This window comes from Ursus americanus, chromosome 23 (assembly GCF_024610735.1).
Source record: "Ursus americanus isolate L20-20 chromosome 23, mUrsAme1.1.p, whole genome shotgun sequence".
In the NCBI taxonomy this organism is placed as follows: domain Eukaryota; kingdom Metazoa; phylum Chordata; class Mammalia; order Carnivora; family Ursidae; genus Ursus; species Ursus americanus.
Window position 1 is genome coordinate 18,624,929 of NC_142149.1, and position 15,229 is coordinate 18,640,157.

General features: G+C 57.0%; 1 protein-coding gene across 3 annotated transcripts; it reads left to right on the top strand.

The window, feature by feature from the left end:
* Positions 1 to 108: 108 nt before the first annotated feature.
* ETV4 (ETS variant transcription factor 4) lies at positions 109 to 14,621 on the top strand. 3 transcript variants are annotated; one of them, XM_087854340.1, is made up of 13 exons: positions 109 to 224; positions 745 to 855; positions 1,038 to 1,131; positions 1,353 to 1,400; positions 8,029 to 8,082; positions 9,271 to 9,397; positions 9,734 to 9,895; positions 10,131 to 10,399; positions 12,370 to 12,444; positions 12,604 to 12,672; positions 12,823 to 12,995; positions 13,271 to 13,372; positions 13,712 to 14,621. In XM_087854340.1, exons 2-13 carry the CDS (start codon positions 796 to 798, stop codon positions 13,934 to 13,936), a joined length of 1,458 nt encoding a protein of 485 aa, XP_087710466.1. In that variant the 5' UTR covers positions 109 to 224; positions 745 to 795; the 3' UTR covers positions 13,937 to 14,621. The 3 variants fall into 3 exon arrangements, with proteins under 3 accessions (XP_087710466.1, XP_045670470.1, XP_087710467.1); XM_045814514.2 differs by having other exon boundaries at positions 9,752 to 9,895; XM_087854341.1 differs by lacking the exons at positions 109 to 224; positions 745 to 855; positions 1,038 to 1,131; positions 1,353 to 1,400 and adding an exon at positions 3,175 to 3,332.
* The last annotated feature ends 608 nt before the right edge of the window (positions 14,622 to 15,229 follow it).

Here is a 15,229-nt window from a genome sequence, read left to right on the forward strand (position 1 = left end):
ATCGGGGTGGGGGGGGTAAGAGAGCCGAAGCCGAGGCGAAGGAAATGCACCAATCAGCGGCTCCCCCGGGCTCACAACTGTCGGCGGCGCCCGGAAAACAAGCCGGTGCGCGGGGGACCCGGGGCCGGGGCAGCCTCGCTCCGGCCTAGCCCCGCGGCCCTTGGTGCGGCCCCGGGGCAAGCTCGCGAACCCCCGCGGCTCCAGCTCAGACGCCCCGGCCTCAGGTGAGGCTGCGGGAGGGGGAGGGAGGGAGAGCGTCTGTGACTCCTCGCCTCGCCTCCGACACACGCTGCACTCTCTAACCGCCGCCTCCGCAGATTCTAGGGCGGGGGGGGGTGGGAGGCGCTGGGATTCGGGGTCGGAGGGGGCGCGGGAGTTGTGGGCGTGCGAATGGTGCGCGCCTCGCCCGCTCCTCCGCGCGCGAGCGCACACACACACACACACACACACACACACACACACACACACACACGTCTTATGTAACCGAGCTTGGGCAGAGCAGGGCTGCAGAAAGCAGCCGAAACGGCGAGCCCGGCTCCCAGGAGCAGGTGGGACCTCCTTTGGCCGGAGGGGAGTGGTGGCGGCGCTCAGCTCCGCAGGCGGAAACCTCCCCATCGCCTGAGTGAGTCGGAGAAGTTTTGCTGTCGGACGCAGAGCCTCGGGACTGCCCCTCCCTACTGCCCTTACCCACCCCCACCCCGCTGCCTTCCCAGGACGGTGTGCGAACGCAGCCCCCCCCCCCAGGTCTCTGCCCCCGCGCGGGGCCCGGGCGGTGCGGCCGGAGGGAGCGGCCGGATGGAGCGGAGGATGAAAGGCGGATACTTGGACCAGCAAGTGCCCTACACCTTCTGCAGCGTGAGCGCCGCGCGGTCCTCCACGCCCGCCCCCGCCCTACACCCCGCCCCGCAGCCCCTTCCCCGCGGCCCCCACGGGGTCCAGCGCTGCCCGGCCCCTGTGTCACCCCGGGACCCCAGCCCCGCCCCCCCAGACCGGGCGGCCTCAGGGTGACTCGGGGGCATTCTTCCCCGTCTCCGCAGAAATCGCCCGGAAATGGGAGCTTGCGCGAAGCGCTGATGGTCCCGCAGGGGAAGCTCATGGACCCGGGCTCCCTGCCGCCCCCCGACTCCGAAGGTAAAGAGCCGAAAAGACAAACCATGACCCTCTTCACCTCACGCACGCCGAGGGCCGATCCTGGACCACCGCTCTATTCTCCAAAAGACTCCCCTCCAAGGGACTCTGATCATTCTCGGTCCCCTACCACCAAGGGGGGGGGGTCATCACCCGGCTCGCTAGGCTCCCTCCGTCTTACCGTCTCCTCCACCTCACCTCCAATTCCATTATTCACCCCTCAGATCTCTTCCAGGATCTCAGTCACTTCCAGGAGACGTGGCTCGCTGAAGGTGAGTAGTTTTGTGACCTTTTCTATGATTGGGGCGGGGGATGCTCTCTACCCCTGATATTCCAACCTAACCCACTTCTCTCTCCCTGCCTCAAGGAACTTTCCAAAGACACCCCCCCCGCCCCAAGCCTCCTTACTCCCCGCTCTCCCCAGCGCCCAATGTGGACACTTATATTGATATTTATTTTCTCTGCCCTGAGCCAGGCTTGTGTAACTAGGCCCGGGGATGAATCAGACCATTGTGTGGGGTATTTGCTTATTTGAATGGAACTTGGCCCCAGGCCCATTTTCCTGGTTGAAATTTTCATTTGCAAAGTTTGTTAGCAGCTGCCAGGCGAGGTGTGTGTTGGTGTGTTTGGGGGGTGGTGAATAAGGGACAGGAGGAGGGGGAGAAAGAGCAATTAATTTGTAACCTATCTTCAGGAGTTGCCAAAACAGTGGTTTTCGCCCCCTGGGTTCCTCTTCTTCCCAACCCCCAGCGCCTAACCATTTACTGTCTGAGCCAAAAGCACAACAAAAGTTTAAATAATTCTTTTTTGCAGCCCTTTGGCAGAGAGGGCCCAGGGCTTCCCCCGCAAATAGCCTCGATTGTAATTCTGATGGCAAGTGATCCTCCCTCCCCCTTCTCTCCCAAATACCTCTGCCCCAAGCAAATTCCCCCTCCTTTGACTCGGGTGTTTGCTAGGTGGTGAACTTCGAGCTAGCTGGGGTGGGGTCAGGAGCTCCTCTGCGAAGGGAGCCGTGTTCTCAGGGTCTTCTGGTTGGATCCCTTAGTGCGTTTTTGCGGGACCTCAGGGTGTCACTGGTGGGGTGGCAGGTAGAAGGCTTGCGGTGTTTAGACAGTCTGAGAGGGAAGGGTTAATACCCCCATTTTAGGATCCCTTTATTTTAACACTCTGAAAACCAAGAATCCATTACAGTAGGAACCCCTTTTTAAGGGCTTTTCTTTAGGATTTCCCCATCTCCACCTGGGTATCTTTGGTGATTTTTTAAAGCTCACACCCAGCTCCTCTGGAACCATGATTAAAAGCTTGAGGTAGAAGGGAAAGACCCCTGACTAGATCCTTGGAGTGAGACTCTCTGTCTTGACTACCGTGGTGTCCCCCAAAATATGTGTATTAACAAAACAACTATTTAGCATAGAGCAAATGCTTAAGACATTCTGTGGAATTCGTGGCCGACCGCCTGTATGGATGTTGGAGGGATCTGGGGGTTCTGGCAAGGGAATGATACGGCTCTTCCCTGACTCTGCAAGCCCTGGGCGCCCAGCCCTGAGTTCCAGGCAGAGTCTGCCCAGTCTGCCCATCCTCCTCCCGAGGTTCCGGAGCTGAGCTGGAGCTGAAGAACTCAGGGGTGTCAGTTTCCACGGTCTCTAAAAGACTTCCTTTCCCAACGCCTGATTTCTGTCTGGCTTGCCAGCCTTCTTGTCTGTCGGCAGAGGGTCCCTCTGCGCCCCACAGTGGGCAGCTCCCAGGGCTGCGATGTAGGGGTAGGCTCAGAGGTTGGCATTTTGGCCGCAGCTGGTCCATTTGTGCCTGGGTCTGGAATGGGAAGGGGAGGGAAAAACGCTCTCTCAACCTTGGAAGCCCCACCCCTTGGCGGTGGGGGTCTAGAGATTGTACATGTGTCTATCCGCATGTATCGGTGTGAGGGCGAGTGTGTGTGTTTCATGCTGCTGCCCTGGGAGTCCCTGTACATTTAAATCCAGTGGGTGGGGAGGTGGGGGTGGGGATCTCCTTGGTTCCCTCTCCTTCCTTCTGAGGGAGCAGCTCAGGTTCCCAGCTGGCGATGGATGGCCAGGCCTGAGAGGGGGATGCTGAGGCCACTCGCTCCTTCTCACTCTCTCTGCGGAGACAGATGCAGCTGCCGGGGCCCTGTCCCCCTGCACCATCCCAGCACCACCCCAGCCTCCTCTCCTGCCTCTTCCCACCAGGTCAGTGACCCCCACAGCCCAGAGGGAGCTTTGGGGTGGTAGGGAGGGGACTAGCTTCTTTGGAAACTTGCCAGTGGTGGGGGACATCAGGAGGAATGGGGGCCGGAACCCAACCTCCCCACCGCAAGTTTGATTTTTTTTTTTTTTAAATAAAGTCCCAATTTGGAGAGAAGCAGTGGGTCCTTGTAGTGTGGGTGGGGCTGTGAAGAATTTGGGGGATGCCAGGCTGGATCCGCAAGGATAGGGTTCTGGGTTCAGTCTGGTGTCTGGGCTTATTTAGGGGTGAGTGTGAGTGGGGCTCTGTAGAGACAGCTTAGACATCTTTGGGTTTGAGGTTTTTCTAGATAGTGGGGGGGTGTGTTAAAATAAGGCTAAGAGGGTGTGTCTGTTTCGGATGCCTGGGATCTGTGGAGTTGCTACAGAAGGGATCGGTCTGCTGTAGGGACCTGGGCTCAGGCAGGCTGAGCTTTAAGCCATATCTGGTTAGGGTCAAAATGTGCTGCTTCTGGTCAAAGGTTTCTTTCCCGGCTTGTCGGGAGCCCTCGGGGAGCCCTCAGGGACAATGACTTGGGTCTATTTGGTAGCAAGGAACATTGAGTCTGGGCCACGTTTGTCTTTTGTATGAGGCTGGGGTCTATAACGGAGAGTCTGGATTCACAGAAGCTCTGGAGGTAGGTTGCAGGGGTCCTTACGCCCTCCGATGTTGTGTGCAAAATTGTTAGGGGTGCACCATACACAAAGGAATGTGGATTTTTCTAGGAAGAGACGATCCATGGGTTTTACGAGATTCTTAAAGGGGTGGGTCTGTGCTCCCCTTTTCAAAAGGTTTACTGTTCCTAAATCTTCCTCTAAGGTCTCCAGTCCCTTTGCCCTTTGGTCCCCCCTCCCACCCCACCCTGTCACATTTGCAAGTCCAAAAAGAGCCGGTGTGTGAAGGGTGTGCATGGAGGATATGTTTTACCCGTGTGCTGCCGTGTAGTGAAAAGGAAGTAGGGTGTGTGTGAATCCGTGTGTATGCACACTGGTGCCTCAGCATGTCTGTGGGACGAGATGGGGTTAATCCCCTCCCCCAGTTTCTCCTAGCTACAATGCCTCCTTCTACATCTTTCTGTCTCCTCCCCTTCCAGAAGGCTCTTGGGGACAAATGTCCCTCCATAGATAGAGAACTGGTTCCTTCCAGTACAGAGGCTGCCAGGGTGGGGGCAGGGTAAGGGTGAGAGACAAGGCCAGTGGTGACACAATGGAGCAGAATGCCTCCCCCCGCCTCCACTGGAATCCTGAAGAGGCCCCTTCACCCGGTGATTGGACCCCAGGAAGGGGAGAAGGTGATGGGGCATAGATGGTGTAGGTAGGCGGCCAGCCTGGGGTGGGCTTAGCTGCTTGGCTGCTTTAACCTCCCAGTTCCCTCGCAGCCCAGCTTGGGAGGCTCCCAAGCCCCTTCCCTTCTACTGACCCCCTGTCGGAGGGACGTTCCCTGAAATTCTCTCCTCTCTGGGCATGATGCTGGAAGGGCACTTTTCTCATCCCCATCTTTAATCATCTGCCATGTCCCCAGGCAGATAAACTCCAGCTTCATGCCAGGATGGAGCTGGGGGCAGCCCCTGGCACAATAGCTTGGCAGCCAGAACTCAGCCAAATCAACAAATAAGTAGAGTGGCAGAGTCTCAAGACCAAACATGGTAATTAGAAATTCTCCTGCTCTCCAGGAACTCGGGGCTCCGTGTCACACTGTTCCTATTTCTATTCTTGTTGGCAGTCTCTGAGCGAGGCCCTATCCTGTCCCTTTGGTTCCAGAAGCCAGTATTCTGGGGAAGGGCCAAGCAGAGACTGGGGTTCACACCGCAGCCCGTTTTTGTCTTGACTGGTTTCTCCTGGCCCTGGGAAGAGAGCGCACCCCTTATGGGGTGCGGTCTATGTGCCAGGGGGTAGCCTTCTCTGGCACCGCTGGGGTGCGGGGATTCTGGTCAGAGCTTCAGGCCTGAGGTGGGAGGAAAGGCAAGACGACCCCTAGGGCTCTGTCGCATCATGTGAACTGGCCTGTGACTGGCCTGTGACGCCAGCAGGAGATGCCCCCAGCCCATTACCTCAGTGGAAACTGGCAGTTAATGAAGCCCCAAAGGGGGCCCAGAATGCGTCAGCCTCCCCCATGTTCTCCACCTACCCTGCCCTCGGGACCCTCCTTGCCTAGGTAGCAGAGATGGAAATGTTGCTCTTCCTGCTCCCATCACCCCCATCCTGCCAACTTCGGGGGGATCGGCTGTGGCTGGGCCAGAGGGCACATCAGGGATGAGCGTGGCCCTTGCGCCCCCGAGAAGGTTTTGCTCCTTCCCTTTATCCAGTGTTTCCCAAACCTGCCTGTTCTTAAGGGCCACCGGGGAGGCTTGTTAAAAGTACAAATGCCTGGACCCCAACCCATGCTTATGGAATAAGACTCGCCAGGGGCGGGGACTGGGAATCTGTGTGTTCTTTTTAAATGAATTCTGTGCTCGAACCTATGACCCCGAGATCAAGAGTCACATGCTCTACCCACCGTCTGAGCCAGCCAGGCGCCCCAGGAATGTGCATTTTTAACAATATCTTGGTGATTCTTGATTTGGTCAGTCTGGGGATGTTTGCATTCGCGCCTTAGCTGTCTGTGCGTTTTTGCCAAGGGACGTTGTGTCCCGCTCATTCGTTCACTCACTTTAGAATAGTTTTCTGCTGACTTTTCCTAAGTTCTTCTTTCGCTGCAGGTGGCTTCTGATTCTTAAACCCCTCAGTCCCATCCCTCTGTCGAGAAGTCAGCTATCTAGAAATGTGTATTTTTAAAGCGCTTGGCAACTCTGGTATTCAAAGCAAGTTGATGAAGAATCCTGCCGAGCAATTGATCCCAGCCTGAAGTACCTCTTGTGAGACGGGCTTTCTCTGGAGGGAGGACCTGCCTTTACAGTTACCCTGTGTGGGGGGAGGGAGAAGCCCCCAGGGAGAGGGAAGAGCTGGTTGGTTAGGATCCCTTCCGCTCTTGCTCTCAAGTCCACCGGGAGGACTCCCACCAGCCTGAGGATGGGGTCATCGTATGTTTATTCATGTGGTCAACAAATAAAGCATTTGAGTGTCTATTCTTAGCCAGACCTTCTTTCCCCGTGCTGGGAAATCATCAAGACAGATAAAGCCCCTGACCTCAGGGAGCTTAACTTTCACGTAGAGAAGGTAGACGACAAGCCCATAAACGTAAATAAGTTAATAAGAGGGATCCAGGTAGCGGTACATGCGAGGGCAAAAATACACGTGGGGTGTGATAGGAGCCGGGAGGGACCACTTTGGTGTGGGTGGTCAGAGAAGGCATCTGAGGAAGCGACAAAGTGAGCCAAGACTTCAGTGGCCAGAAAAAAACAGGCAGGCGAAGGTCTGGGGGAGAGGAAAGGCAAGGAGAGGCAGGTCGGAGAGGTCAGCAGTCCAGACCACGTGGGGCCCCAGAGGCTGGCCAAGAGGAAGAGTTTGGGGTTCGAGGTTTAAGCAAGGAGAGAAGAGAGTGGACTTCTCTTGCAGAAAGACCGCTCTGACAGCTGCGTGGGGAACCACGTGCTGTAGGAAGTGAGCGAGGAAGGAGGGCGTCCCGACAGAGGCTCTGGCTGAAATCTCGGGAAGAAACCTCTGCTCATGGGGAGGCTGAAGAGGCTGCGGTGGGTGTGGGTAGAGCTAGGAGTGGAGCTGGTCCCCAGCCTTGTGTCCTTGTGTCCTTGATCCTTACCAGCCTTTCTCTGCTCTGCTTGTTTTATCCATCGGTTTCCCGTTGTCCATTCTAAGAACAGTCTCCTGTCTTCCGCCCCCTCTCCTTCAAACCACTCTCTTCCTGGACTATCAGGAAGTTCTTCTTGGTGTCTACCCTTCCCCTTCCTGCTTTGATCTATTCTGGAGAGAGGGGCAAAAGTGGCCAAAGATTCTGGGGTCAGGGGTGGTACTCAGCTGTATGCCCACCTGAAGGAGCTGGCGAGGCCAGGGTAAGAACTGGAAATCAAAGTTCGAAGGTCCAGCTTGGAGGCCATGACGAACTGCTGTGCTATGGCTGCCTAACCCCCAAACCCAGCTCCGCCCACGCCGGCTCCCTGGGAGTGTTCTCAGACCTCCAAGCTTGGGAAGCCTTCCCCTCTCTCCTAGCTACACGCCGAAGACATGAGGCGCGGTGACCTGCCCATGTCCCCAGCCACTTCCCGTCCCACTGCCATCCCGTTCACCTCTCCTGAGCCACCCCGTTCTCCATTCCATCTTCCTTCCCAAGTTCTCCATCTCCGGAGTTCACCCAGGAGGTTGTATAAAACACAGATTCCTGGGCCAGGCCCGGGTTCAGAATCTCCCCGTGTTAGTCTAGGTCCACAGGATGTCGTGGTAATGCCCACCCATCCCGGATTCAGCTCTGCTGGGAGCTCTGAGAGGGGGCTTTGTGAACCCTGAGGGCCAGGGTTGCCTTCACTTCCGAAAAAATGGAGGGAATAAAGACAAAGCATCTAGGAAAAGACTGGAATCTGCTCAGACAGGTTCTGGGAACTTGCCGCCTTGCCTCCAGGGTCTTAATGGAGCCCAGAGATGGAGGGCACTAGGACCTGGGGTGGGGTTGCTTTCAGGCCTAGGAAGGCTGTTTTCCCCTCGGGCTGGTGCTAATCTGCAGGGCTGCCCCCCAGGGCCCCCACCCAGACTCACCTCTGACCTCTCTCTGCAGCCCAGGTACCAGACAGTGATGAGCCCTTTGTTCCTGATTTCCATGCAGAAAACTGTGAGTGGAGGGCCCTGGGTTGAGGGAATGGGGAGTGGGGGAGGGCAGGAAATGAGTCATGGGGATAGAGAATCACAAAAGATCAACTTGTTCTCTCCTAAGGAAAAGGGGGGAAGAACGGGGCTCCCCAGTCTTGGGTTTGGACGCCAAAACCAAGGCAGTGCCTGGGAGCTGGAGACCTTGGTTCAAGTCAGGGTTTGCGCCGTCCTCGCTGTGTGCCCTGGGAGTGGACACTTCCCCTGTCCCTCCAGTCCCTGATTTCTGGAAGGAGGGGCTTAAACCAGTTTAGCAGGGTCCAGTCCTACCCTTCTAGGTTACTTTCGTGCAACTGGGGGACCCTTTTGCCTCCCAGGAGACATGTGGCTGCGTCTGCAGACATTTTTAGTGGTCACGCCAGAGTGGGGTGCTATAGGCATTTAGTGGGTAGAGGCCAGAGATGCTATAAACACCCCATAATGCCGAGGACAGCTCCCCCCCCCCAACAAAAATCCTCTGGCCCAAAGGTCCTCAGCGCACTGTTGAGAAACCCCGCTTTAATGTCAGATACTCAGTTCTCAACTGTCTTCACCATTGAAATGAACTAGGGGACAAATAATGGAAAACAGCCGACAACAGAACAGTCCGTCACTGGCGTAGTAGAGAGAGAACCTCACACTCGCTCGGAACCAGCTCCGCGGCTCGGCCTGGAGGCTGGAGTTTGCGGACCCAGCAGGGGCCGCAGGAAAGACCAGTGTTCCTCACAGATAATTAGGAGCATGTGTTTAATGGTAGTCAGCTGACGTGCGAGTGGGCGGATAGCCAACCCGAACCAGAGAAAGAATGATCCTTTATAGCACCGAAGAAGAAAACATGTCTCTCCCTTGGAATTTTCCAGGGCACTCAGGAAAACCACAGGCCCTAGGTTGGAGGTGCTCACTCCTCCAAAGATGTTTTTGGGGGCTTAGGGTCACATTAAATGTTGAATTTTAGACAGTTTCTTTGGTTAATATTGGACCTTAGCCCGATGTATAAAACTAGACATGGTGTAGATAGCCACACTGTCCTTGAAAGTGTCTGATCATGAGTCTCTGGAAACTGAGACCCAGGGAATCACCTGGCTGGTCCTCAAAGAACAGAAGGTGTCGGGAGCTCTCCTTGCCTCCTCCGTGACCCCCTCTGGCCTTGCTCTGCCTCCTCCCGCTCCTGCAGTAGCTTTCCACAGCCCCACCACCAGGATCAAGAAGGAGCCTCAGAGTCCCCGCACAGAGCCCGCCCTGTCCTGCGGCAGGGAGCTGCCGCTCCCCTACCACCGTGGCGAGCAGTGCCTTTATTTCAGGTGAGCCCCAGCCTGCCGGGGAAGGGGAGGAGGGCGGAGGGAGGAGGGGGAGGCAGGAGGAGACAGGTGTGAAGGCAGCAGTGGGATGCAAGTTAGACAACACAAAGGATTTCTGAGCCCCTGGAAGGGAGCAACGGGGCTGGGGAGAGGCATTCTCAGGATTACACCCATTTTCATGAGTTACGAGAAGGGAGAAAAAGAGCTCACTTTGGGGCCCCGTCGCTCATGCCATTCCTTTCCCAGCACCCTCTACTCTTCCTTCTCTGGGGATAAAGGGTTCAAAGATGCTCGCCCAGCTTCTCTGCCCCCTCACCCCCGTCTCCCCCTCAACTCCAGTGCCTATGACCCCCCTAGACAAATCGCCATCAAGTCCCCCGCCCCCGGTGCCCCCGGACAGTCGCCTCTGCAGCCCTTCCCCCGGGCAGAACAACGGAGTTTCCTGAGATCCTCTGGCACCTCCCAGCCCCACCCTGGCCACGGGTACCTCGGGGAGCAGAGGTAAGGAGACAAGGAGACCTACAGAACCTGTGGGCCCAGGTCTCACTGGTTCTTCCTCAATCCCTGAGTGTTCTCCAGCTGTCCCTAAGAGACATGGCGTGGGGGAGGTGAGGAAGAAGGGACGTTGATACCCCCCTCACCCCCACCCCAGAGCCCACTCTGCAAGCTCTGCGAGTGGGGGGCACAGGGACAGTTTAAGTTAATCTTCTCTTCCTTCTCTGTCCAACACATCCAGCTCTGTCTTCCAGCAGCCCCTGGATATTTGCCACTCCTTCACATCCTCCCAGGGAGGGGGCCGGGAACCCCTCCCAGCCCCCTACCCACACCAGCTGTCGGAGCCCTGCCCACCCTACCCCCCGCAGAGCTTCAAGCAGGAATACCTGGACCCCCTGTACGAACAGGCAGGCCAGCCGGCGGTGGGCCAGGCTGGAGTCAATGGGCACAGGTACCCAGGGGCGGGGGTGGTGATCAAACAGGAGCAGACGGACTTCGCCTACGACTCTGGTAAGACATGCTCCCGGGGAAGGGGGTTGGAGGAGTTTTGCTGGGATTGCTGGGGAGGGTGGCATGCGATCCTATGAACAGTTCCATTACACCCAGAAGGTCTCCCTACAAGTTTTTTACCTGCTCACCCGCTTACCGCTTCATACATCCAACCCGCCCAACCACTCACTTTTTGTCATAGTTTCCAAAGAATTGTTATTTTTCAGTCAGCAACCTTCTGCTCAGATGAAAGATAAGAGGGGTGCAGTTCCTTGCCCTCAGGCGGCTTGAGGTTTCATAGGGAAGTTGAGGTTTATCTCTTCCTTTTTCTCTCTGCCAAGCGTTTGAGGCTATCATTACCTACTGAGACCCGAATGCTGGGCCGGGAGCAGGAGTTGTGAGGAGCTGGGGGACACAGAGATGAGTAGGATGTGTCATTGGTCCCAGTCCCCACGGAAGCTTAAAATTATTAACGGATTTGAATGAAGAGAAACATGGACCTGCAAGGAGCCAGGCTCCTAGTTCAGCGGGAACGCAGGATTACTGTGTGGTTTCCACATTCTGTTCCAGCCTCCAGGTTGATGGAGCTGGGTACGGGAGCAGGGCTGCTGCCTGAGCCTGGACAGGAGTGAGGGGCACTCAGCCAGATTCTTGACCAGCAAGAATGCAAAGCCTCCGGGGCCCGAGGGAGGGCCATTCTCATTTAGGAGGGACCCAGAAAACCTTGGCTTCTGTTACATTGTCACCATCCCCAAATTTGAGTTTATCTGCAAGTTGGTGTGAGAAAAATAAATACTGAGATTAGAGTCGGCTCAGGGCAGGCTAGAGCTTTCGGATTTCCCATTTCCTGATGTACAGGCTTTTAGGGGCGGGGGGGAGGGGTGAACCACAAACCCCCAGGCTGCCCAAGTGAGAACCACAAGGGTTCGCCTCTCCTCCAACGTGGGGCAGACGCTGAGCCGCGCCTGGCAGCGAGGTGGAGGAAGGAGGAGGGAAATGCTCTTGCCGCTGACCTTCAAAGGATGTAGACCGGAGGAGATCTTGTTACATGCCCTTGAACTCCTGCCCCACCCCCTTCGGCTTCCTCTCAATGGAGTCAGGAATTCCATTCACAAAATGGAGGCATGAATGAGCCCACCCTCCAGCCTCCTCCCGGAGGTGTCGGGTTTCACCGTCTCATTCATAGGTGGGAGTGGAGGGGGTAGGGCGGGAAGGGGCTGGAGCTTGAACGGGTGGCTTCACACCACCCGCCTCCTCCAGGTGGAGTAGGGCTCTTTCAATCCTAGGGAAGGGAGGGAAAAGGGAGTGAATGCGCTCTGCTGTCAGACCTGCAAAAACACAGCCCAGTGCCCACCGGCTCTTCCCAGATACAGATACATTCCGGTGTGCTCTCTCGCTCTCCCTCCCACCTCCCTCCCTATGGGTCTTCCCCCAGCCCCCATCCTCCTCCGTTTCCTCCCTCCCTACACAACACACACAGAGCTAGGAACCTGGCCTGCTGCACTCTCCCTCTCTCTCTCTCTCTCTCTCTCTCTCTCTCTCTCTCTCTCTCACACACACACACACACACACACACACACACATACACACAGCTAGGAACCTGACCTGCTGACCGGAGGTTAGCCCATTCCAAGGGAGTCTTAGGCATGGACACTGAACCCTTTCCCCGGAGGTTCATCCCTCCCCCCCCTCCTCCCCCTGAACTCACAGGAAACAGCTGTTGCCTGGAATCCTGGGCCTTGTGCAACAGCTTTGCCCAGCCCAGCTGCTGCCGGCAGTGCCCTCTGGCCCTCTGGCCCAGACTTCAAGCCGAGAGGTTCAAGCCTTGCGCTCCCTCTGGGTGAACTTGCCTTGGGATTTGGTGCTTGGCAGGCAGCTGGGGAAAAGAACCGGAATGCAGGCTGGCAGGAAGACGTTCTCAAATGTGGGCAGGACTGCCGCCTCCCCCTGCAGCCACCTGTAACATCACCCTTTCTTTCCTCCCGTCCCAGATGTCCCTGGGTGTGCATCAATGTACCTTCACACAGAGGGTTTCTCTGGGCACTCTCCAGGTGACGGGACCATGGGTAAGGCGGCCCCCTCCTCTCTGCCAAGCCCCTTCACATTGGACGGGGGTGTCCTGCTGTCTGGGAGGGTCTCCTGGCCAGGAGTGCCTCGGGATGCTGGGGGCTCATAGCAGTGAGCCCCCCCCTCAGATCTGAATGACCCCCAACTTCCTCCTCAAGGTTATGGCTATGAGAAACCTCTGCGACCATTCCCAGATGATGTCTGCGTCGTCCCGGAGAAATTTGAAGGTCAGAGAAGTGTTTGTGAGAGGGTCAGGGTCTTGGCCATGCCCTCTGTGTCCCCCCTGCCCCGCTCATTACCCCTGGGGAGAGAAGAAGGGGTTGCTTGGGGGACCAGAAGGCACAAACCTGACGGCCCCTGTTTTCTGTGTCGCCCAGGGGACATCAAGCAGGAAGGGGTGGGAGTGTTCAGAGAGGGACCGCCCTACCAGCGCCGGGGGGCCTTGCAGCTGTGGCAGTTCCTGGTGGCCCTGCTGGACGACCCGACGAATGCCCACTTCATCGCCTGGACCGGCCGGGGGATGGAGTTCAAACTAATAGAGCCTGAGGAGGTGGGCCTCTCAGATGTCCCCACCTCTCCTCCCCACCTCTTTGGGGCCTGGAGATACTGGGACCTGGGAATGTGGCAGACGCCTCCCCATCAGAGTTGCTTTTCCTGACCTGAATTCTTGTCACACCTGGGTCTGTGGGCTGCTGCTTAGTCTGCTGGACCAGCTTACCATTTTGTACCAAGAATCTCTGGTGCTCTTTCTAACCTGCCCCCCCCCCCCCCGTTTTTTGTCTGCTGAGCAGACACCACCATCCCAAAACTCTGTCCCGTCTCCAGGTTGCCAGGCTCTGGGGCATTCAGAAGAATCGGCCGGCCATGAATTACGACAAACTGAGCCGCTCGCTCCGATACTACTATGAGAAAGGCATCATGCAGAAGGTTGGGGGGCCAAGGGCCCAGGGATGGGAGGGGGAGGGGCAATAGCCATGGGAAGATGATGGGGGCAGGGGAGCATTTCTCAGCAAGTGTGTGGGAGCAGATAGTGAACCAGTCAGAGGGAATGAGAAATCGTGGACAAGATTTCCCTTTCCCGAAAAAGTGCCACCCAGTAACTGCAAAGCCCAAAGTGTGGAGACATCGAGATTGGAGAACCGGAGCTGTGCAGGGAGCTGGCGCCCCCCGTGTCTGCCTGGACCTGGCCAGGCCGGGTCGTGTTCCCCCTGCCCCACACCGACCTGGAGGGAGAGCTAGGCCGACCCAGCCCCTCTCTTCCCACAGGTGGCGGGCGAGCGCTACGTGTACAAGTTTGTGTGTGAGCCTGAGGCCCTCTTCTCTCTGGCCTTCCCGGACAATCAGCGTCCAGCCCTCAAGGCTGAGTTTGACCGGCCAGTCAGTGAGGAGGACACAGTCCCTTTGTCCCACTTGGACGAGAGCCCTGCCTACCTCCCGGAGCTAGCTGGCCCTACCCAGCCCTTTGGCCCCAAGGGTGGCTACTCTTACTAGCCCTGGCCGCTGCTCCCCTGCCGCCGGGGGGTGCTGCCCTGTGTACATATAGATGAATTTGGTGTTGGGGAAACCCTCACTGTGAAACCCACAGATGTCTTTGGAGCAGATCCCCACTGGCCCATCAGTCGCCCCTGCCCAGACTCTGAGCTGCTCACCAGAGTTGATGGGAAGGAAAAATGGAGAACACTGAAAGTGTAAAGGTGGGGTCTAGAAGCTCCCCTGGGGGTGTCACCTCCAGCCTCTTCCCAGGTCCTGCTTAGAGGCCCAAGCTGCACTCCTCTCCCCCAACACAGAGAACAATAGTTTGCTCTGTTCTGGGGGACAACAGAGAAGGAGCATTCCCACTTTATCCTGGTGGAGAGGGTTGCATTGAGCTCCCTGGATCTCCCACTGTGGGCAGACAGAAGCCTGGATCTTGCACTCCGCTCCAAGCTGTGACCCCCCGAGGGTCCTGCTTGTCCATTCTTGGTGCTCTGTGTTCCCAGAGGCAGGGGGAGGCTGGAATAAGGACGCTGGTGTGGGGGAGGGGCTGCAGGGTGGAGGCAGGGAGGGCTGGGTTCCTGCTCCTAGGGCCCTTTGCCTTTTCTCTGCCTTTTTCTAGGCCTAGGCCTGGGATTCCACCTCCACCTCCAACCTCCCCCACATCTGCCGGACCCCAATAAAGGCCCCTGCTTCTCCTGTTTGTTGTCCTGTGTCCTCTTTGCTGCCATGGGAGAAGGACCTGGGGTTGGAAAGAGCTTTGGCCTTGGGGCAGATGACCAGAGTTTGGCGCCTGGCCTTGACACTTAGCTTCACAGTTGGATTTGGGAAAAGACAGTTGACCTCTGACTTTTCCTCTAAAAATGGGCTCAGTGATACCTGTTCTTTCCCCCTGTTCTATCCCTCTCCAGGATTATGGTGTCAGGATCCTGAAATAATGGTTGACGGGTACTTCATAATCTGGCACTGGCTGTCTTCTTGCTGGGGAGGGGCCAGACAGGGCTGAGCTTGGAGGCCCTCCTGGAGCTTCCTCAGGCAGTTTGGCCTGTGGTTTTGTGACCATGACCGCACTACCCACGTCTATACCCCAACTGTGTGTCCCCCCTTCTGCCATGGCTCCAGGTTTCTGTTTTTGCTGAAGCTGGGGACGAGTTTATACAGAGAGGATCTGGAGAATGGGGAGAGAATGGGCACCTGGGCAAGAGGGTGCAGGGAGAGGCTGGAGCAAAGCCCTGTGTTCTGGCCAGTGAAGGCAAAGGACCCTGGGTCTTCGGGGAAAGGGGACTAGAAACAGGCTCCTTCCCCATATTT